The sequence below is a fragment of the Chelonia mydas genome, chromosome 1 (assembly GCF_015237465.2).
Source record: "Chelonia mydas isolate rCheMyd1 chromosome 1, rCheMyd1.pri.v2, whole genome shotgun sequence".
In the NCBI taxonomy this organism is placed as follows: domain Eukaryota; kingdom Metazoa; phylum Chordata; order Testudines; family Cheloniidae; genus Chelonia; species Chelonia mydas.
In genome coordinates, this window is record NC_057849.1 from 161150883 (window position 1) to 161173141 (window position 22259).

The window sequence follows — 22259 nt, forward strand, 5'->3', positions numbered from 1 at the left end:
AGGGACGAGAATCTGTTACAGAAGATACTATGTTTGCAGTTTTGCAAGCCCCAGGAGTTAATGGTAAACCAACAACATTACATCTAATCTGGGTTCACATCTCTGTTGATTAGATCTCATGACTCAAGACTGGTAGAGGCATATTTACACTACAAAAACCCTGAAGCAATTTCTTACACATTGTAGTCCATGGCATGGTCCAAGTTAGTGTTCTTGCCCATCAAATGTGGTATATGCATAAAGTAGTCAAAGGAATGTAATGAAATGGTTACACTCATTATTAATACAGGTCTTCACTTTTACCTGAATGCTAAAAGCTCCTTAGCCACTGTTTTAATATTCCAAGGATTATGGATTACTGCACTGGATTTTGCTTTCTATGCACGAAAACAATCCTGATAAACATCAAAATGAAGAGAGAAAAACCTTGTCAAGTTACCGTCTTTCATACAACTGAGACACATTACAGAGCAGAAGGCTATGCATCACTGTACAGTATAAGAATATACACATAAAAGTTTGAGATCATGCAGAAAATATTCTTGGGTGCAGTTGTATTAATATGAACGATTCTACAGTAGACATTAAAACCATCAGTATTATTTTTAAAGCAAAATAAAACAACTCTACTCATTAACAGCCATTAGATATCATGGCTGAAATTCTAGCCCCATTTGCCATTGACTTCAGTGGAGCCAATATTTCACCCCATAACTGAGATTGCAATATAAGAGCCTGGTGATTATCCAGTTTACACTCCCTTTAAAACTGAGAGAAATATACCTAATAAGCATATTTTAAAGATGATAAACATTCCCTCCCTATTCAATAGATTGAGATTTCTTTAAAAAAATTTAAAAAAAAATAATCAGATTAAAAGTGTTCTTCACAGCTGAGTTACATTAATTTACAATTGGCCTTTTCATAGCTGACCATGCCCATGTTAAAACTATCCCATTTGATTTTCTCACATTACAGAAGCATTAAAAGATACATTTTGGTAGGAAAGTTAGTAAGAAGAGAGATAAGGAACAATGGAGAGGAACAGCAGCAAGATTCAGTTTCCATATAAAACTTGGTAATGTTGACACTTGCACATGGGCTAGTGTGGTCATACAACGCTTTACCTCTCTTTACTCCTAGGACACCAAGACTGACCTAGTGTTTTCAGTTTCAGGTCAAACAAGCTATTAAAAAACACAACTGGTAGATGTATTTTATCATCTATTACATGTATCAAATACAGATACATGATGTTTAATAAATCATATGCAGTGATAAACATTAGCAAGTTCTACAGTGACAGCTAAGATGCAGAAATTGAGTTTGCTTGGATATGAAGAAATTACACAGAGATTAGTGGGGAAACAAGTTTCTAAAAAAGCCCAGTATGAAGACAGGTGGATGGTAGTTTCTTTTAAAAAGTCTCCTAACAGTAGGGGCATATTTACACTACAAAACATCAAGTCAACATCCAACCACTACAGTAATTAAGTCATTTGGGTGTGTCCACACCACACTCATTGTGTCGATGGAGCACGTCCTCACTAGCAGCACTTGCATCGATGCACAGAGCAATGTGCTATGGGTAGCTAACCCATAGCACAACTAGCCGCAGCCCGGTTTGGGAAGGGCTTGCAATGCCTCATGGGAACAAAACGTCATTGCAGGAGGGAATGGGAACATGGCTTTGACCTCCCATGATGCAGTTTTCTCCCTCCTCTGATCTCAACAGCAACCCCCCCATACTTTCTTGCACGTTTTTTCCCCCGAAAGCCTGGCTTAGCCGCACATATGCCATAGCTTGAGAAGCACGGACCCCGCTCAGCTGTGCTTGTTGTGAGCATTATATACACCACATGCCTTATTCTGAAGTATTTCCAGAGTCAAGACAGGAGCCACCACGCAGAACACTGCAATATCACTCAAGCAAGCTATAGAGCAAAACAATTCCCAGTTGCTGCTGGCAGGAGCACAGCAGTTGAACACAGTGGAGTGCAGTTTCTGGTCCCAGGAAACAAGCACTGACTGGTGGGACCGGATCGTTATGCAGCTATGGGATGACAAGCAGTGGCTGCAGAACTTTTGAATGCGGAAGGCCACTTTCCAGGAACTTTGTGCAGAGCATTCACCAGCACTGAAGCGCAGCAACACAAAAATGAGACCTGCTCTGACAGTGGAGAAGAGCGCTGCTATCACTCTGTGGAAGCTTACAACACAAGACTTCTACTGGCCAGTAGGGAATCAATTTGGAGTCTGTAAATCCACTGCGGGAGCTGCTGTGATCCAAGTGTGCAGGGCCATTTACAGACTTCTGCTAAGAAGGGTAGTGACTCTGGGAAACATGCAGGACATAGTGGATGGTTTTGCTGCAATGGGGTTCCCTAAATGCGGTGGAGCAATAGACAGAACACATATCCCAATCGTGGCACAAACCACTTTGCCAAAAAGAGTACATAAACCAAAAGGGATACTTCTCAATGGTGTTGCAAGTCCTGGTGCATCACAGGGGCACTTCACCGACATCAACGTGGGATGGCCAGGAAAGGAGCATGATGCACACACCTTTAGGAACGCAGGTCTGTTCAGAAAACTGCAAACAGGAACTTTCTTTCCAGACCGCAAAAGAGCCATTGCTGATGTTGAAATGCCAGTTGTGATCCTGGGATACACCAACTCATTGGACAGCAGTAAGGAGCGGTTCAACCATAGGCTGAGCAAGTGCAGAATGGTGGTTGAATGTGCCTTTGGACATTCAAAGGGTTGCTGGCGCAGTTTGCTTACTAGATTAGGCCTCAGTGAAAGCAATATCCCCATCATTAACGCTGCCTGCTGTGTGCGCTCCATAATATCTGTGAGGTAAAGGGAGAGAAGTTTCTGCAGCGGTGGGGTGTGGATGCAGATAGGTTGGCAGCTAATTTTGAGCAGCCAGATACCAGGGCAAGAAGAAGAGCCCAGCAAGGAGCTCTGTGTCTCTGGAAGGTTCTGAAAAGGAGTTTCACTAATAAGCCATAATAATGTGCACCACTTATCTGCATTGTGCCTTCCCCTACCATCCCCCCACTGTATCAGTTCCGCTGGACCTCCCCTCCCCTAGGTCTCCATGCTTGGAATAAATAAAGAGTATTTCATTCTCTAAATGTTGTCTGTTATTGCACAAAAATAAAAACAAAACAGGAAAATAATTTAACCTTGGGCAAACTGTGTGATAAAACTGGAAGGGGAAAAACCAAGCCTGCTTGTGTCTGAAGGCATAGAAGTCTTGCCCATCAAAGGTCTCTGAATTGTTGCCTTTTGTTTTTAGTACCCTCCCCCGGTGTTGAGTGGAAGGGATACTGCACCTTCCCCTGCCACTTCCTGGAACACTTTGGAAGGAGCATTGAGAACAGGGTGATGCTTGTAGGCTATTCTGCAGGAGCTGTAAAGTTTTTCTTGATGCTCAGACACCTTAATGTGTCCGACTGGTCCTTTATAAAACACATCATCTCATCCTGCAGGGTATGCTCATGCTCCTGGGATGCTCTCCAGCTGTCCGTATCCATGTCCAGTTTTTCAAACAATTAAATCCTCCAGGCTCTTAGCTCCATGTCAGCTGTCCCAGAGGCATTCATTAGCTCACTGAACACATTCATCACACGTTCTTTTTTCCACCTTCTAATCTGCAAAAGCCTCTCCGCCAGAATAGTGCATATGCTGAAGGCCAAACTTTCCACTATACGGCATGCAAAGCACAAGGCAACCATTGTTAGTGCATACCCTGGGTCTAGTGCAAGTTTACCATTTAAATATCACTTCCCTTATTATACTGAAGTGCAAGCCAGAACATAATCAGAATCCCTGGCTGTCCAATGAACCAGTTTGCTGTTCCAGCCATGGTGAGTATGGCCCAGCAGCCTAGGTAACAGGCCTTGTACTGCAACTTGTGGGAAATCTGAGTTGGGAGCTCAGGTGGGCAGGTGGATAATGCCCCCTCCCCTTAGCAACATGGAGGCAGATACTCACTGCACCTCACTTTTTCCTTCATATTAAACAAAAAAAAAGTATATAACAGCATGTAACCCCTACAGTTTGATTGGAATTGCATAATCACCAGAGACGCCTTCCCCGGCATCACACTCAGCCACCATGCTGTCCTGCGACCAACTGACTGCTCTGGGGTTAAAAATAGCTCGTGGCTCTTGGGGAGAATGGATCCCCCACTCACCTGCCCCCCATTCTCCTCCTCCTCATCCAGAATGTCTTCCTCATTTTTACCTGAGGTGGCCCTGGACTTGGACTCCTGGGAGGTATCCATGCTATAGTAGGAGGGTAGTGGTGGGGTTGCCACCGAGAATCGCATGTAGGAACAGCATGTCTGTGGGGTAGAATCAGAAGGACTGTTCATCTCCCTTGTCTTCTGGTACACCTGCCAAAGTTCTTTGGTTTTCAAATGTCACTGCTGCATGTCCTTGGTGTAGCCCTTCTCCCTCATGTCCCACACAATCTTTTTGTAGACCTCTACGTTTCTTCAGCTGGATGAGAGCTGTGTCTGTACACACGCTTTTCTCCACAGACCAATAAGATCCACCACCACCTGTGTACTTCAGACTGGAGCGCATTCGGGGCTCTGACTCTCCATGATCAGCTGTGCTGGTGAGCTCTCCAAGCTGATCAAACAGGAAATGGGAATTCAAAAGTTCCTGGGGATTTAAAAAGGGAGGGGCTGTTTCCTGTGTACCTGGCTGCTGAGCAGCAGAGTTGAACACCATCTCCAGAGTAGCCACAGTGGAGAATTGCGGGACTCCTCCTGGAGGCTAATTTGGTCAACTTACACAACGCTGCGTTTACACTGCCTCTCTGACCCAACAACACCGAATTAAGCGCTACGTTTCTCGTGGAAAAGTCGACGTTACAGTCAACGTATGTCAGTGGAAGGGACCTGGTACAGTAGAACCTCAGAGTGACTAACACCTCGGGAATGGAGGTTGTTTGTAACTCTGAAATGTTCATAACTCTGAACAAAATATGATGGCTGTTCTTTCAAAAGTTTACAACTGAACATTGACTTAATACAGCTTTGAAACTCTACTATGCAAAAGAAAAATGCTGCTTTTAACCATCTTAATTAAAATAAAACAAGCACAGAAACAGTTTCCTTACCTTGTCAACTTTTTTTTTTTTTTTAAGTCCTTTTTTTTTGTATTCATTTATATTTAACACAGTATTGTACTGAATGGCTTTTTGTCCATCCCCTCCCCGCCTCTGCTGCTGCCTGAATGCGTACTTCTGGTTCCAAATGAGATATATGGTTGACCTGTCAGTTTGTAACTCTGAGGTTCTACTGTAGAGTAGATGCATACATTATTAGGTCTACGAAAGGTAGCTTCCATCAACCTAAGTTTACAGTGTAGACCAGGCCTCAGTTATGAAAACAGGGAGAGAATTCAGCCATTTTATCAACTGAGTTTCCAACTATGACTACAACACTTTGCCATATTTAATCCAAAAATAGGTTGTCTTACTTCTGTGAAGCTACATAGTGACAGGACTAGATTGATCCCCACTGGAAATAAATTTTTAGAACTAGTGTAATATGGACTTTTAGTAAGAAAACATTTAAAATGTAAAGATACAACCAAATAGAGCTAAGTAAACTGTGTTTTAGTAATCGAAGTATGATCAAACATATGCCAATAGACTGAAACTCCTTGTCTTTAAAAGTGTAGACCTATTACAGCCATAATTATTGGTGAATATTACATGTTGTTATAGGGTTAAAATTTTATCACTGCTCATAAGTGTGCCCAGTGCCATGTGCACTCACTGTGCAGTAAACATGTAAAGTGGGCTTGGTAGAAAAGAACTCATCTGGGGCAAAGGAACTAGGGAAGAGACTGTGTTAGGCAGGCTGCTGTTTATCTAGGTGGAGACAAGATATATGTTTCTGGCCCTATTACTGTGTGAGGCATTCTAGCGAAAGAGTAAGAAGGACTGAAGCAGTGGCAGTAAAGCAAAGGGTCCCTGAGCCAGCCTACCTTTGAGAGGCAGGTGATAATACATTCATTAAAACTGGATCAAGAAGGGCCAGTAAGCAAACCCTCTAATGCCAGTTGCTGATGGAAATGTATGCAGAGTTAGTAGGGGATAGTGCCTGTTAACATCCCAAAGATGGCACACCACACCCCCCAAGTGTGCTACTGAGCATTTTAGCCAGGCCCTGAAAACGCATATAGAAGCTCTGGGTCCACAGCCACTCTGTCCCTACACAAAAAGGAAGAGTCTCCCTGAGTTCTTCATCCCCCTCCTCTTCCTAGTGTATCCATCTACATTTAGGGCAAACCCATCCAAGCTTTTTTTATTTACTGTTTATATGCAGGGTAAAGAGTTTTGTTCATTTCTTTGTATACTGTATCATTTCCCCCATCACACCTCCAATAACTAACTTATGAACTTGACTTTCCATTTTTACAGAATCTTTCATGTACTAAGAATTTATAATTTAAAAAAAGAATATTTTTCTGTGTGAAGCAACCCATTTAAACAACAACTTTTACACACATTGACAACACTACCAAAACCAAGCCTCAGCCATGTACAGTAACTGCCGTCATCTACATTATTCAAACATGGCTCATATGCTCATCTCTCTATTGCGATCCACAGTGTTCTACCTTCCAAGTGCAAGATAGAAACAAAGCTGATAATGAACAGTAGTTGCTGTGAAACATCTCGGCATCTATTCAAATCCACAGACCTACCAGCCTCAATTGCTATTTCAAGAGTACGGTAAATGACCAGTTCCATCAGATAATCTAGTTATTGTTGGCTTACCAAGAGCTGTTCAGTGACCCACTGGAGTTCTATGCAGCAAGATGTTTTTCCTCCAGCAGTCAATATTTAGATTCAACCCAGATTCCATTAACCTACCATTTTTACTCACATCAAGTAGCACACTATTCTGCTAGCAGTCCCATTAAAATCAACAGGCTACTCAGGGTAATTAAACTGGGTATTAAACTGTGTCCAATTCTGCAAACCCTTAATAGAGTTTCCAGTAACAGCCCCTAGGGGACAAAGCTTCAAAGTCTCATCTTTTGTGCACTCCTGTAATTTGAAGGCACTTTGCTAAAGCACAAGAAGTTGTTTTGCTTTTCCACATACGCATCAAAAAAAGCCCAGCTGAAGATAATGAAGCTGCCCACTACATTCACTTCCTTCCCCATGTGGAATCCTTCATACTATTCTTTTCCTAACAGATGAAGTTAGAAAGAAAGAGTACTGTGCTAAATACAGACTCTTGTTATTTGTTGCTTCCACTTCCCTCTTCCAAAATAGAAATTTAAAACAAATATCCATAGTACACATTAGTTAACATTTAACAGACTGCACTGCATCTAGCTTGATGATAGGGTTGCTAGAGATTTCCTTTAGGGGTATTTAATTTTTTTAAATCCAGTTGAAGCATATTCGAGTTTTCACTTTGATAATGCTTGGGCAGATCTCTTTTCCTAGCAATAGCATCCATCTGGAGCTTGCTCCCTAAGGAGAGGCTAACCCTATTCATGTACACAGCAAAAATGTTACAGAAATTTGGAATGGGGTGGGAGTGAATTTGTTTTGGTCCACATTTACTAGAAAATTCAGGTACAGTATCCATCCCTTTTTGACCCGCGCCCTCAGTAGGGTCATAAACTAAAGTTTACAAAAAGTTAAACAGTGTATAATTTCAGGCTTGCTCACATCCATCCCTCAAAAATATATATCAATCTTTCACCATACCAGTGTTTAATTTGGATAGGAGGAAAAAAAAAAAGTTAAAATCTGTGACTAAGTATGTTTGGTTTCTAATCTTATGGAGAAAAGTAGAAGGCAGCTGGAGAGTGACCGCATGTTCCAAAATAATACATGAGGAGATGACAGCATTCTGAATGCTGTCTTTTTGTTGAGTATAAATGAATTGTGGAATTTAAGCACCACACATTTTTTATACGTAATTTTAAAAAAAAGTGAAAAACTGCAAGCAAAATTAAGCAGCAACATGTTGGTCAAGTTAGCAGGAGTACGATACAGAGGATAAACTATATATGGGTATCTTTATCTTTAGACTGACAGCCATGATAATGCCAATTATACACTTAATTTTATTTTCACTTTAATATTGGACTGAGCACCTTAATGTTCTTCCTTAAAAACAGCCACCCCCTCTTTCTTTGGTGTATACACACACACATACACCTTGCAGTACTGCACTAAAAACCACATTCTTCCTTATTTAAACAGAGCTAATATAATACACATCTCAAATGGTCTTTAAATTGGCTGACAAGTTGATTTTACAATATAGCGTAAACAATGCCTGAGATGCAAGTTTTGTATATTTTTTTTAAAATTCTCCAGAGAGACTTGTATCAGCTTCTGTATGTTTAGCCATACCCTTAAAGCTTCACCACTCACAAAGAGAAATAGACAAACATGAATATTCCAAGTGAACAGACACAGAACAGTCCAATATTTAGTAATAGTTTAACTTTTGGAGTCTCTTCCAACATTTGTAAACAGAGAGTCTCTTCCTCTGTATCTTGGATGGCTCTTTCATTCATGTTTCTACTTCTAAAGCCACAGAACCAATCTATGAATTTCCAATGTTTATCTCGATCATCAGTCTCTTCCTCACGCTTTTTCTCACCCATGAGAGCCACCTGTCCATTTGAATAACAATCAACTGGTGTTTCAACTTCAGAGTGACTTACAGAAATCACTGGGTTGCTGTCTTCTCTGCAAGTAACTAGAAGATTTATATCCTCAGGTTTAATATTTTTAATATTTTCTTCAGATTTACCATTTGGCAAGATATGATTGGCATTTTCATTACATTTCAAGATGGTTTTTTCTTGTACCTTATATGGATCCTCTTTTGAAGCATTTTCTTTTACAGATCTGATTTTTAGAGACCAGAAAGTGGTTGTTCGAATCTGTTCCTTTGTTGGTGGTGGTGTAAAGAGGCTTACTATAATAGTCACAATTCCAGTGATCCAAAACAGAGCAGTAGCAATATACATATAATGGATATTTTTGATGAAGCCTGGCCTAGTATCAGGCTGGTTACACTCAGGGACACGATAAATAAACGCCAATATCAGCCTTATAGACCCAAGAATAAACCCAACCATTCCACCATAGAATGCCCCTTGTTCGTTGCAACGCTTCCAAAAAATACCCAATAGAAACAGTGCGGCCACTGGTGGAGTCAAATAATCTGCTACCTCTTGAATATAGAGATACATCTGGCCTCCTTGCATTTCCACAATTATTGGAACCCAGGCAATGCTTATAATTACCATGAAAGCGACAAATACTCTTCCTACAATCATTAGTTCTCTAGATGGGGCACTCTTGCGTATGAGTTTGTAGACATCAAGTGTAAATATAGTGCTGGCACTGTTAAATATTGAGTCCAAGTCACTCATTAGTGCAGCAATCATTACAGCCATCATAAGTCCCCGCAGACCAACTGGTACAAGTTTCATCACCAAACGTGGATAGGCAATGTTAGAGCATCCAGCTCTGCTTCCACAGACTTGCATGCAGTGTTCGGGACTGATACAGGCAATGTCATCTGCAAACAGTATACGTGAAATCATCCCTGGGATAACTATAATAAACATAGGCAACAGCTTTAAAAAACCTGCCATTAGTGTGGATCCTTTGGCATGAGCAATATTTTTTGCAGCTAAAACCCTCTGAACTATGACTTGGTCAGCACACCAGTACCATACAGAAGCCGGGGTCTGCCCAAACAGAAATCCAGGCCAGGGAATATCTTCATCTGTTGGCTCACGCAACATTTTAAGAGCATCAGGCTTTGGATGGACATGACAAAAGTTGGTACTGGAAAGATTGTAGGTTAACAAGATTGACGTAATATTTGGTGTTGCCAACATATACCTTCTTTTAACTTCTTCAAACCCACCAACCTCCTTCATACTTATGATCATCAGTGTGAGGGCACCAATAATCATAAGCAGAGCCTGAAGAGTGTCCGTGTAGATGACAGCCACAAGACCTCCAGTCACAGTCAACAAAGCAGTCATTCCAATAAGCAGGATAACTGACAAATAAAGGTTCCAACCTAGAGATTCTTGAATAAAGAGTGCACCTGAATACAAGTCAACAGAAAGTTTGGTGAAGATATAAAGAATCAAAGACAACGCCGCAAAATATATTTGAATTCTATGTCCTCCAAAACGTTTGGACAAGTATTCAGGCATGGTATATACTCCTGACCGTACGTAGACTGGGATGAAGACCCATCCTAAAAGCTGTAAAAGCATTAAGGCGTTGAACTCCCATGCACCTACTGCAAATCCACTTGCTGCTCCAGATCCTGCGAGCCCAATGAAGTGTTCACTCCCAATATTGCTCACAAATAAGGATGCACCAATAGCTACCCATGTCATAGAACGGCCTGCCAAGAAGTAGCCACTTACGGTGCTTCGATTGTATTTCCACATGGCAAAAAAGCCTATGCACAGTACAAGCACAAAGTATAGTGTCACAATGGCAATGTCTGCTGTTTCCAAAGAAGCCCTCATTTTTATAAACAAAATGACTTCTGACTGACGATGTCCAATTTTCACCCCCCAAGAAGTCTTTAGAGTAATATGTGAACCAGTTTACATTTATCAATACTGCAGATCAAATTCTTTGTCCCTTGATTTGCTGTCTTGATGGTGGTGGTTGTAGTACACTTTGAGAAGACAGATTTATTTTCTCCACTTCTTAAATGGAAATTTGAGAACTTAGCACGCACTTTTAATCGACTTTCCACAAGATCAGCATTAACTCTGTTGATGTAGGAGAAATTCTTAGCTGCAGCTAAGTCTAGTGAGGCCTACTGTACCAACCCTGCAAGGCAGCAAAGACAAAAGACAAAGATTGAATTAGAGAAGGATTTCACTCAATTTATGAGAAAGATTTGAAGTCTATCAAAACAAGGCTGATTACAAGGCTTTTCCTCTTTTAAATTGTATTTGTGCAAGATAGAACACAGAATTCATTACTCAAACTGAGTAGCACCCTTTATAATTAAGCTGAAAATCTGGACATGGTACACCTATATCAATGGATACAGCAAACGAGAGCATAAAGATTAAATGGCTTTAAAAAAAAGTCAAATACCCTCAACACAACAAAATGCATTCTCATTAGGGATTTCCCTTCCCCCCCCCCGCCTCCCCACTCCCCAAAGCCTCACAGGATTAAAGTCTATTTTAAAAGACATTAAAATAAGCCCTTCCACATTTGCATAGAAAGACATTTTACATTACGACAAAGTTTACTTGGATAGTCCTTTTTTGAATCTCCCCAGGATTCCACCCTAAACAGCCCAAGTTATCTCTTGCTAGATCCTGAAGTGATGTCACAATTCTGTGTTTGAGACACCACTCTGTTGCCATGACTAAATATAGGAATGAAGTCATAACACTGCCACATATATCAAATAATGGTAAGTTTATGACTAACTGTAAAACTGAGGTTATTCCACAAGTTTTAGAACAACTTTGTGTGATATGCACTGCACCCCACAGAGCCGTTTTTAAGTGGGAAAGGTATCAGGAAATTTCTGGGGGGGGGGGGGGGGGGGGGGGGAGGAGGGCGGAGTTTTGTTTACACTAATAGGGCAAGCAAAACAAGACCTAAACACATCTTGATGGCGAGTGAGTGTTTGTAAGTAATATGGTAACTTTTGAAGACCATGTCCAATGAATTCTAAAATTTCAGGTAACACTCTAGGTATCAAAGAGAAGAACGCTACTGATTTTTGTGACAATCAGAAAACCAGAAAAAGTCAGTTTTCTACACAGTGCCCATTTGGGGCTGCAAGCAGAGAGCATTATGAGGTCAGAGGTAACTCAGCCAGTCATTGCTCAATATCAGCAGTTCATCTGCATACATCAATCCTATTGGATGAAGTGAGTCAGCAAATGAAGCTGCAGATCAGGACTCGGGTGCTTTGACAGAGTTCAGAGGATCAGGACTAGAACAGCAGGGGCTGCTTCAGATCAGAAGCTAGAGCAGCAGAGTAGGAATGAGGCTAGAGATCTGCACCGTTGCTCCCTCCAAACTATACCTGGCTCAAACAGGATCACTTACCTTTGCCTAGTCAAAACTGTTTTAGTTCATCTAAACCAGGGGAGAGATGACCAGGGAAGATAGCATGGTTAGGGTTACTGGAGAGAGTCCTACCAGTTCAGGGATAGAGACCAAGTTCCTGCCCTGCCCTCCACCTGCCAGTTCAGCCTACAAACACAATCAAGTGTGTAGCCCTCTAGTTGTTTTTGTGATTCAGTGCACACTACTACTTGTAATTTTGTGTTTTAATTGGAATGAGTTGACTTCAGTGTGTGAGGGAGGGCCAGGGGGAGGAAATATTGTTTACACTAATAGTTTTTGGTATTTAAAAAACCCAACAGAAAATCACCTCAAAATATGCCAGTATTATTTTCAGAATTTGCTATTTTTGACGGTTTCCACCAGCCAGAGAAGTTCCAATTTACTTTCCTCCCCACCCACCCCTTTTTAAAAAAATAAAATAAAATAAAAAGTGTTGGTTTTGGTAGTTCCAAATTAAACAGGTTTTTGTATATCAATTCTCCTTCTGTTCCACAGAGCTTGACAAAAACACCTCACCACTTCTACCATCAGCACTGATTTTCATAATTCATTTTTGTCCAGCACCACTTTTTAATTATTTAAAATTAAATTAACATTGTGGTTTTACAAAGACACAGGAATCCATAGGAATACAGCTAAACATAAAAGCTATTTTTCAAGTCAAAACTGTTTCCATAGCCTTTAGTGATTAATCTGCAACTGTTCTCTTTTACTAATGTTCACTTTATGTAGGAGAGGGAGAAATGAAGATTCTTGATTCAGGTTTTTGGTGAAAAGGAAGCTCCAAGCAAGGGTGTGGCTGACACTTGTAGAAGTCACACCCTAATTACAGATGCTTTAAAATAAACAGATGTTGGACAACTCTAATATACAGAGATAGACAGCTGAGATATAGTTCTATGGGATTGTCCTAAACTCATCGTCTGTTTCTAGGAGCCAGCAGACCTGGGACCTACTTTGACCCTTTGAACTCCGACTATTCTTTCTGCCATGGAAGGGGATACATTAATGAGAATCAACTCTACAGTTAAGATAAGGATGTGTTTTGTGCCTACTGCAGGGATCCAACCTATGTTTATTGTTAAGCTTGGAAGGATTAGATTAACCTGTAAATGTCAATTTCACTACACACATGCAAACCAATTAAGTATTGCCATCACTAATAACTGAATTCTACCAATAAGCAAAGTCAGGGAATGCTGCTTGAGAAGTTAAGAGTTTGATTTAAGGATGTTTACTTTGTATATTTTGACAAGTGATGTTCACAATTTGTGTTTTAGCAGTTATAAAACTAACTTTTTGAATCTCAACATCTACGGTCATTAAAGAATTATGTCGAAACCTGCCCCTACATTTGCTGCATATTTATTGTGTGAATAGCAAGTCCTTCCTCCCTACTAAAGTTAAAGCATTTACTGAGCGCAGAATGAGTTTTCTGAGAATTTACGAATGAGTTGACTATTCTGAGTTAAATTTTACTAAGGGTATGTCAACGCTACGAAATTAGGTCGATATTATAGAAGTCTATTTTTAGAAATCGATTTTATACAGTCGATTGTATATGTCCACACTAAGCGCATTAAGTCGGAGTGCATCCTCACTACCGTGGCTAGCATCAACTTATGGAGCGGTGCACTGGGGGTAGCTATCCCACAGTTCCCGCTGCCCATTGGAATTCTGGGTTAAGCTCCCAATGCCTGATGGGGCAAAAATATTGTGACGGGTGGTTTAGGGTACACGTCATCGGTCGCCCCTCCCTCCGTGAAAGCAACAGCAGACAATCATTTCGCACCTTTTTTCCCGTGCGGATGCCATACTGCTTTCAGCAGATGGTGCAGTAGGACTGCTAACCATCATCATCCACCGCTTCCGCTGCTACTCTGCTGCTATTGTCTCAATAGCAAATTTCTCCATGTTGTCTGTCATGGGCTCCCAGGTACGCGTGTTCTTTCTCGGGAAATGTGCACGGTGCTAACCATTGTCATCCACCACTTCCGCTGCAACTCTGCTCTCATGAATCCACTTCGCAGATCCTCTCGTTGTTCTCTATAAATATCTATTCTCGTGGCATCCGTCGTCAGCCACCGCTTCTGCTGCAACTCTGCTCTCCTGCAGATGGCATACCATTGCAAGCATGGACCCACTCAGATCACCGCGGCAGTTATGAGCCTTGTAAACACCTCGTGCATTATCCTGCAGCATGTGCATAACCAGAACCTGCAAAAGCAGGCGAGGAGGCAACGGCAGCGCAATGACAAGAGTGATATGGACATGGACACAGACTTCTCTCAAAGTACAAGCCCTGGCAATTTGGACATCCTTGTGGCAATGGGGCAGGCTCATGCTGTGGAACGCCGATTCTGGGCCCAGGAAACAAGCACAGGGTGGTGGGACCGCATAGTGTTGCGGGTCTGGGATGATTCCCAGTGGCTCTGAAACTTTTGCATGCGTAAGGGCACTTTCATGGAACTTTGTGACTTGCTTTCCCCTGCCCTGAAGCGCAGGAATACCAAGATGAGAGCAGCCCTCACAGTTCACAAGCAAGTGGCGATAGCCCTCTGGAAGCTTGCAAAGTCAGACAGCTACCAGTCAGTCGGGAATCAATTTGGAGTGGGCAAATCTACTGCGGGGGCTGCTGTGATCCAAGTAGCCAACGCAATCACTGAGCTGCTGCTATCAAGGGTAGTGACTCTGGGAAATGTGCAGGTCATAGTGGATGGCTTTGCTGCAATGGGATTCCCTAACTGTGGTGGGGCAATAGACGGAACACATATCCCTATCTTGGGACTGGACCACCAAGGCAGCCAGTACATAAACCTAAAGGAGTACTTTTCAATGGTGCTGCAAGCACTGGTGGATCACAAGGGATGTTTCACCAACATCAACGTGGGATGGCTGGGAAAGGTACATGACACTCCTCTTCAGGAACTCTGGTCTGTTTTAAACAGCTGCAGCAAGGGACTTACTTTCCAGACCAGAAAATAATGGTTGGGGATGTTGAAATGCCTATAGTTATCCTTGGGGACTCAGCCTACCCTTAATGCCATGGCTCTTGAAGCCATACACAAGCAGCCTGGACAGTAGTCAGGAGCTGTTCAACTACAGGCTGAGCAAGTGCAGAATGGTGGTAGAATGTGCATTTGGATGTTTAAAAGCACGCTGGCGCAGTTTACTGATTTGGTTAGACCTCAGCGAAACCAATATTCCCATTGTTATTACTGCTTGCTGTATGCTCCACAATCTCTGTGAGATTAAGGGGGAGACATTGATGGAGGGGTGGGAGGTTGAGGCAAATTGCCTGGCTGCTGATTACATGCGGCCAAACACCAGGGCGATTAGAAGAGCACAGCAGGGCATGCTGCGCATCAGAGAAGCTTTGAAAACCAGTTTCATGACTGGCCAGGCTATGGTGTGACAGTTCTGTTTGTTTCTCCTTGATGAAAACCCACCCCCTTGGTTCACGCTACTTCCTTATAAGCCAACCGCTCTGCCCCTTTGATCACCGTTTGCAGAGGCAATAAAGTCATTGTTTTTTCAAAATCATGCATTCTTTATTAATTCATCACACAAATAGGGGGATAACTGTCAAGGTAGCCCGGGAGGGGTGGGAGAGGATGGAAGTACTGGGTGGGTGGTGCATGAGGGGAGGAGGGAAGGACAAGGCCACACTGCACTTCAGAACTTATTGAATGCCAGCCTTCTGTTGCTTGGGCAGTCCTCTGGGGTGGAGTGGTTGGGTGCCGGGAACCTGCCCTCCGCCCCCCCCGCATTCTTGGGAGTCTGGGTGAGGAGGCTATGGAACTTGGGGAGGAGGGTGGGCAGTTACACAGGGGCTGCAGCAGCAGTCTGTGTTCCTGCTGCCCTTCCTGCAGCTCCACCAGATGCCAGAGCACATCAGTTTGATCCCCCAGTAGCCTCAGCATTGCATCCCGCCTCCTCTTATCACGCTGCCGCCACCTCTCCTCTTGCTCCCGCAACCTCTCATCTTGCTAGTCCCTCCTGATCATTTTCTGCTTTCCTGGACTTTGCCATTGTTTGCCTCCACGCATTCTGCTGAGCTCTTTCAGTGCGGGAGGACAGCATGAGCTCAGAGAACATTTCATCGCGAGTGCATTTTTTTCACCTTCTTATCTGCGCTAGCCTCTGGGACGGAGATGACAGGGGGAGCGTTGAAACATTTGCAGCTGTGGAAGGAGAAAAAGGGAGAGTAGTATTTAAAGAGACATTTTAGAGAACAATGGGTAGACTCTTTCACGATGAGCCAAGCTGTTATTACATAGCACATGTGCTTTTGGTACAAGGTTGCATTTTGCCTCTTATATCGAGGGCCTGCCAATTTGGTGAGATAGATCACACATGCAGGGCTGGGCAACAGAATTCGGCTTGCAGGCAGCCATGGTAAGCCACAGTCTTCCGGCTTCTTCAACCTTCATAACATGTGGGAATGGTTTCAAACAGCAGCGCCCTCCTTTCCCATACCAAGCACCTGTTGGGTTGGCCATTTAAAAGGAGGGGCTGTGGTTTTCGGGTTAACGAGCAGCACAAACCCAACTAAACCCCCCACCACCACCACCCCCCAATTCTCTGGGATGATCGCTTCACCCCTCCTCCCACCACATGACTAATATCAGGGAAGATACCTGCCAGCCAAAGGCTAACAGCTCAGCATGAATGGCCCTCCCCCACCCCCCACATGGCTAAGAGTGGGGATGATTTCTTTTCAGCCACAGGCAAACAGTCCAGCAGGAACAGCCACCTCTGAATGTCCCCTTAATAATGTCCCTGGAGGATTTCTGCGCCATCCCCAAACACATTAACAGACTTTTCCAATAGTTGTACTGGACACGAATGCATCCCAAGTCTTCAGGGCAAATCAATCATTAAAACACGCTTGCTTTTAAACCCTGTATTATATTTACAAAGGTACACTCACCAGAGGTGCCTTCTCTGGCTTCATAGTCCAGGAGCCTGCCTTGAGAGGGTATTGGCTCCAGGGTGATAAACAGTTTCTGGCTCTCAGGGAGAACGGTTTCTCCGCTTGCCTGTTGTGCGCTATCCTCATCATCTTCCTCATGCCCAAAATCCTCATCCCTGTTGCATGAGACTGCCCCCTTGCAGGTGTCCACGGACAGGGGTTGCGTAGTGGTAGGAGCACCCCTAGAATTGCATGCAGCTCATCACAGAAGCGGCATGTCTGGGGCTCTGACCCGGAGCGGTCGTTTGCCTCTTTAGTAGGCTTGTCTGAGCTCCTTAATTTTCACTGGCACTGCTGCAGGTCCCTGTTATAGCCTCTGTCCATCATGACGTGGGAGATTTTCCTCAAATATTTTGGCATTTCGTGTTTTGGAACAGAGTTCTGATACCACAGACTCGTCTCCCCATACAGCGATCAGATCCAGTACCTCCATTCAGCCCATGCTGGAGCTCCTTTCTGATTCTGGGACTGCATGGTCACCTCTGCTGATGAGCTCGCCACGCTGGCCAAACAGGAAATGAAATTCAAAAGCTCCTGGTGCTTTTCCTGTGTACCTGGCTAGTGCATCTGAGTTGAAAGTGCTGTCCAGAGCAGTCACAATGGAGCACTCTGGGATAGCTCACGGAGGCCAATACCATTGAATTGCGTCCACGCTACCCCAAATTTGACCCAGCAATGTCTATTTCGGCGCTAATCCCCTCTTCAGGGAGGAGTACAGAAATCAATTTTAAGAGCCCTTTAAGTCGACAAAAATGGCTTCGTCGTGTGGACAGGTGCAGGGTTAAATTGATCTAACGCTGCTAAATTTGACCTAACTCGTAGTGTAGACCAGGGCTAAGAAATTTAGTACTCAAACCTGTTTTGTCCCAAATGATTTTACCACCACAAGAAATTCAAGTTTTGCCTAGGATTAAAAATTCACTGTGATCTTCAAAATTTAGCATATGTACAAGAAGTCAGGTTGCAATTAAATTAAATGTATTAATTACTGTTTTAGCCAGTTGTTATAAACTAGAGAGGGTCACGTATACAGCTGAGGTTACTCTTAAGTACAGCCATCTGATTTAGTTACCTTTGATGCCACCACCTTCCCTCTCTAGTTAATTTGGATCTTTCAATTCTATGGGCTGAAGAGTGTCAATGACACAAAAAGAGCTGTACATGTCAAGAGTAACTGACAGATTTGGCCTTCAACTATCATTGCATTAACCCACTGTCATTACACACACAAAAATTATAGTTGCATTCTGTGGAAATTATGGGCCAGATTCTCCAGTATGCCCTGAATGTTTTGTGCTGCTCCAGTGACACAGAGTCCCTGTAAACATCATTTAATTGGCCAGTGTACTCCAGATGCTTTAGACTGTGCTGAAATGACAAAGCTGACAAAGCATACCAACAAATCTGGCCTTAAAACAAAAATGGTTTAAAGATTGATATTACATATCTACAACTCAAAACTATCACAGGGTAGCATTCTTTGGGTTTCTTGTTTAGCATTCATGTGTAAAGTTAATTTAAAAACAAAACAGATTCCCAGAGAAAACTATGTTAAGATAGAGCTAAGGCTGAGAGTATGGAGGAGTACCTTAAATGGTTAAAAAGATGTTAACTCTTTTGCTGTTTTAGCAAACTATTACAGGTAATCATGCTGCTTATTCACGGTGAGAATGTGCACTTCTCACTAAGGCAGATGTGTTAACAAGAAAAACAAAGTTCCACTTCAGTCTCAACAATTTTTGCATTTGTGTATGAACTGGCCATTTTATAAGCAGAACGTTGCACAAAAAAAAGTATTTCAGAACCAAGGAAGATATGCAGTTTTTACAAATGAGAATATTTATATTCTCATTCTGATAAAGTTATATCCAAGAATGATGAGAGACTAGGGAAATGCGATACAAAACAGACTGATTACAGTTGAGTGCTCAATTTATCAAGCTCATGAGTCTCAGACCACAGATCTGTTTTTAAATTACACTCATCCCCAAAAGGCACTGCAGATTAACTCGTCTATTCCATGATTTAATTTATTCATAAACAAGACGGTACACTGTGAATGGCTAGCCAACTACAAAAGCAGTTTCTCCTCCCTTGGCGTTCACACCTCAACTGCTAGAAGAGGGCCTCATCCTCTAACCTAGTTATCCCTAGCCTGATTCTTGCTTGCATATTTATACCTGCCTCTGGAAATTTCCACTACATGCATCCAACGAAGTGGGTATTCACCCACAAAAGCTTATGCTCCAATACGTCTGTTAGTCTATAAGGTGCCACAGGACTTTTACAGATCCAGACTAACATGGCTACTCCTCTGATACAAGACAGTACACTGTAAATGTTTCCAAACTGCATGAAGCTTCTGGGTATGAATGTAATACACTACTTAGCTGCAAGTGCTTCTTTCATTATATTTTTTAATGAAAAATGTAATTACAATATAACATTAATACCAAGATTCCATATATTATTTTAAGGGGGAAAAAAGTATACAGAAGCAATCACTCCCAGATACATTGGGTTAAGAGAAATTATGCAAGGAATCAACTACAAAAGGTGAGCCAAGAATAGAGTAAAATTTTAGTTCCTTGTCCTCCTATCTTATTGAAAAAAGTTTTAGACCTAAACTGGTGACACTGACAGTAACTGATCAATAGCAGTAATCAGACACAGTAATGAAATCAGATGTGCTGTAATAGTATACAAAAAGGCAGCTAGTGTGCATATCGTAGTGAACAGTCCAACCATGATTATAATCCTTATAAAGAGTATCTGCCCTTTAATAAGTTGTTATATATGTCACAACTGAGACACTGTCACTGGACATGTAGTATTTATTTTGGTTATAATGTTAACTTCTGGAGAACTTGCTACCTATAGACAAGGCCAAACCATGCTTTAAATAGCTACTTTTCAAGATCATCACTTTTGCAACTTTCAGACCTGGTTTGTGGTGTTCAGCCTGGTAAAGCTTTGAGGGAAATTTGCTGGGCAAAGATCAGAGAAACAAAAGGAAGGAGACTCATTTCAGTAAGGAAAAGGGAAAAATTTCCAGGGTTATGCTGGAATTAAGTTCAATAAGGAGCCGGTATAAGAAGTTACTCTGAACTGCTGTAATGAAGTATGTCTACACAGCAAAGAAAAACCTGCAGTTGTTTCACTGCAGTGTAGACTTCTGGGCTCAGACTGGAGCCCAGGCTCTGGGACCTGGAAGTCTACACAGCAGTGAAACAGCCCTGCAGCCCAAGCCACATGAGCCCAAGTTGGCTGGTATGAGCCAGCTGCAGGTTTTTCTTTGCTGTGTGGACAGTGACAATGCAACAAATCTGTATTGACTACTGAAACTTTTCCACCTTCCTGATTAAAGGAGGACTCAAACAGCTGAATGGGGAGACTATCAAGTCATGAGAATAGTGTTTGTGGCACTGACAAAACCAGCAGCACATCAAAATTGATGCCAAGAACAGCGAATTTCAGCCCTGGCTACTTTCTGATTGGGCCATATCAGAAGAACAAGAAACTTTTTCCTTTGTATCATAACAGTTTGAGATTTCTGTGCAAATATTATATGTCACACACACAAAAAAGGCAGTTTATTAGCTAAAGGCAAATTTTCAAAAAAGACAAGATACAGTAGAATAGATTCAGGGTAGGATTTATAGGGCACACAGAGGCAGAATTATTATAATAACATACACTTAACCTATTATTAGAATAGGAAAATAGCTCATACATCCAAGACCTGTTTCTCTCAGATGTTCATGTAGGTGATCCAGCCACCATTTAACACTTTAAGGTCTGGAATGGTACAGGTAAGACAACTACAGTTTATGGCACAATTTATGTAGGATTCGTGTAAGATTCTGATGATGTGTTGGCACATTAAATGCAGCTAGCAGTTGACACCAAGATTACATTTAAGTCCTTATAACAAAAACAAACAGCTATTTTGAAGTTTCAAACGGGTCCCTCAAAAAAAGGGGAACAAAATAAGATCATATAGAAATTCAGACCTTTTTCACAGTTCTTTAAAAGTGCTTGGTCACAACTGCAATTCAGAATTGTCGGGTCACTCTTTTAAAAAGAAGCTTTCCCAGTATGATTTTCTGATAGATGGCCCTTTAAATAATGGGGGGGAGGAGAGGGTGAAAGAGACCCACAGCTGCAGCCTTAAATGCTGCTTCCCCAATCTCCTTTCCTCCCAGCTGGTAAGCATTCCTGCTATGTTTTCCTTGTCTCTTATCACCAATGATATAGTCTATCCTGGCAACTCTCATTAAGAGGAAGAGACTATTCCAAAGTATTCTGGTTTTTTTTTTTAATTTTTATTTTATTTCAAGTGCAGATCCGTCACATATTACTAAAACTATGCATTCACTAGCAAGTTAGTGGACACATCTGTGTACAGCCTTGTGGGGTTAAAAAGTATTTGTCTGGAAATGACATTTAACCTTTGCCCACCCCTTAGGTTCTTCACAAAGATATCCCTTAACTACTGCCTATGAATCTGCAACCCCCAAAGAAATGGATCATTAATAAACACCTACATGGCTGAAAACCTTTCCAAAGTATTAATGCTCCCAATTCCAGGAAAAGGAGCTGCAAAACCTAGTAGTTAGAATCTGAGTACATATTAGTAGTTAATTCCCTTTTTGTCTATTGAAGTGATCCTGATAACTTTCCTATTATACTGAACTTCCCTATGCTATTCAAGTTATGCAGCAAGGTTCTTCTGATGCTGCAGTAACACATTCTCCCCCCCCCACCCCATCCCCACCCGGTCAGAGTATTTTTGAATGAGAATCTAGACAAGTGAAACCCCTCTATGGATCAGACTACTTTTCTGATAAGCTACACACTACCGTCTTTATTGGGTAATATAATGCACTTTGTCTAGATCCAGTGCAGCATAGCAATTTTAAGTATGCATTGTTGTAGACAAACTTATGAGTTCTGTCTATGCAACAGAAGCAATGTAGTAACTGGAGCTATATGGCCCAGTGAAACTGAAGGATGAAGTGACTCAAAGCATTGTTGTTGGGCCTAACATTGGTCTCCCTTAACATTTAATATAAAAAATTTTAAAAATGCAGTTTACAATAAAGACTTTTTCCTACCCATCAGGTCTGCC

At 42.1% G+C, this 22259-nt stretch overlaps 2 protein-coding genes across 3 annotated transcripts in view; both read right to left on the bottom strand.

Moving 5' to 3' along the window:
- Nucleotides 1–22259, bottom strand: part of MRPS6 (mitochondrial ribosomal protein S6) — a 73620-nt gene that overhangs the window by 38710 nt on the left and 12651 nt on the right. The window lies entirely within an intron of this gene.
- Nucleotides 5620–22259, bottom strand: part of SLC5A3 (solute carrier family 5 member 3) — a 28588-nt gene continuing 11948 nt past the window's right edge. Inside the window, exon 2 of the mRNA XM_037904593.2 lies at nucleotides 5620–10884. Within this exon, the coding sequence (XP_037760521.1) occupies nucleotides 8430–10571 (2142 nt within the window). The 5' untranslated portion in view covers nucleotides 10572–10884 and the 3' untranslated portion in view covers nucleotides 5620–8429. The remainder of the gene's footprint in view (nucleotides 10885–22259) is intronic.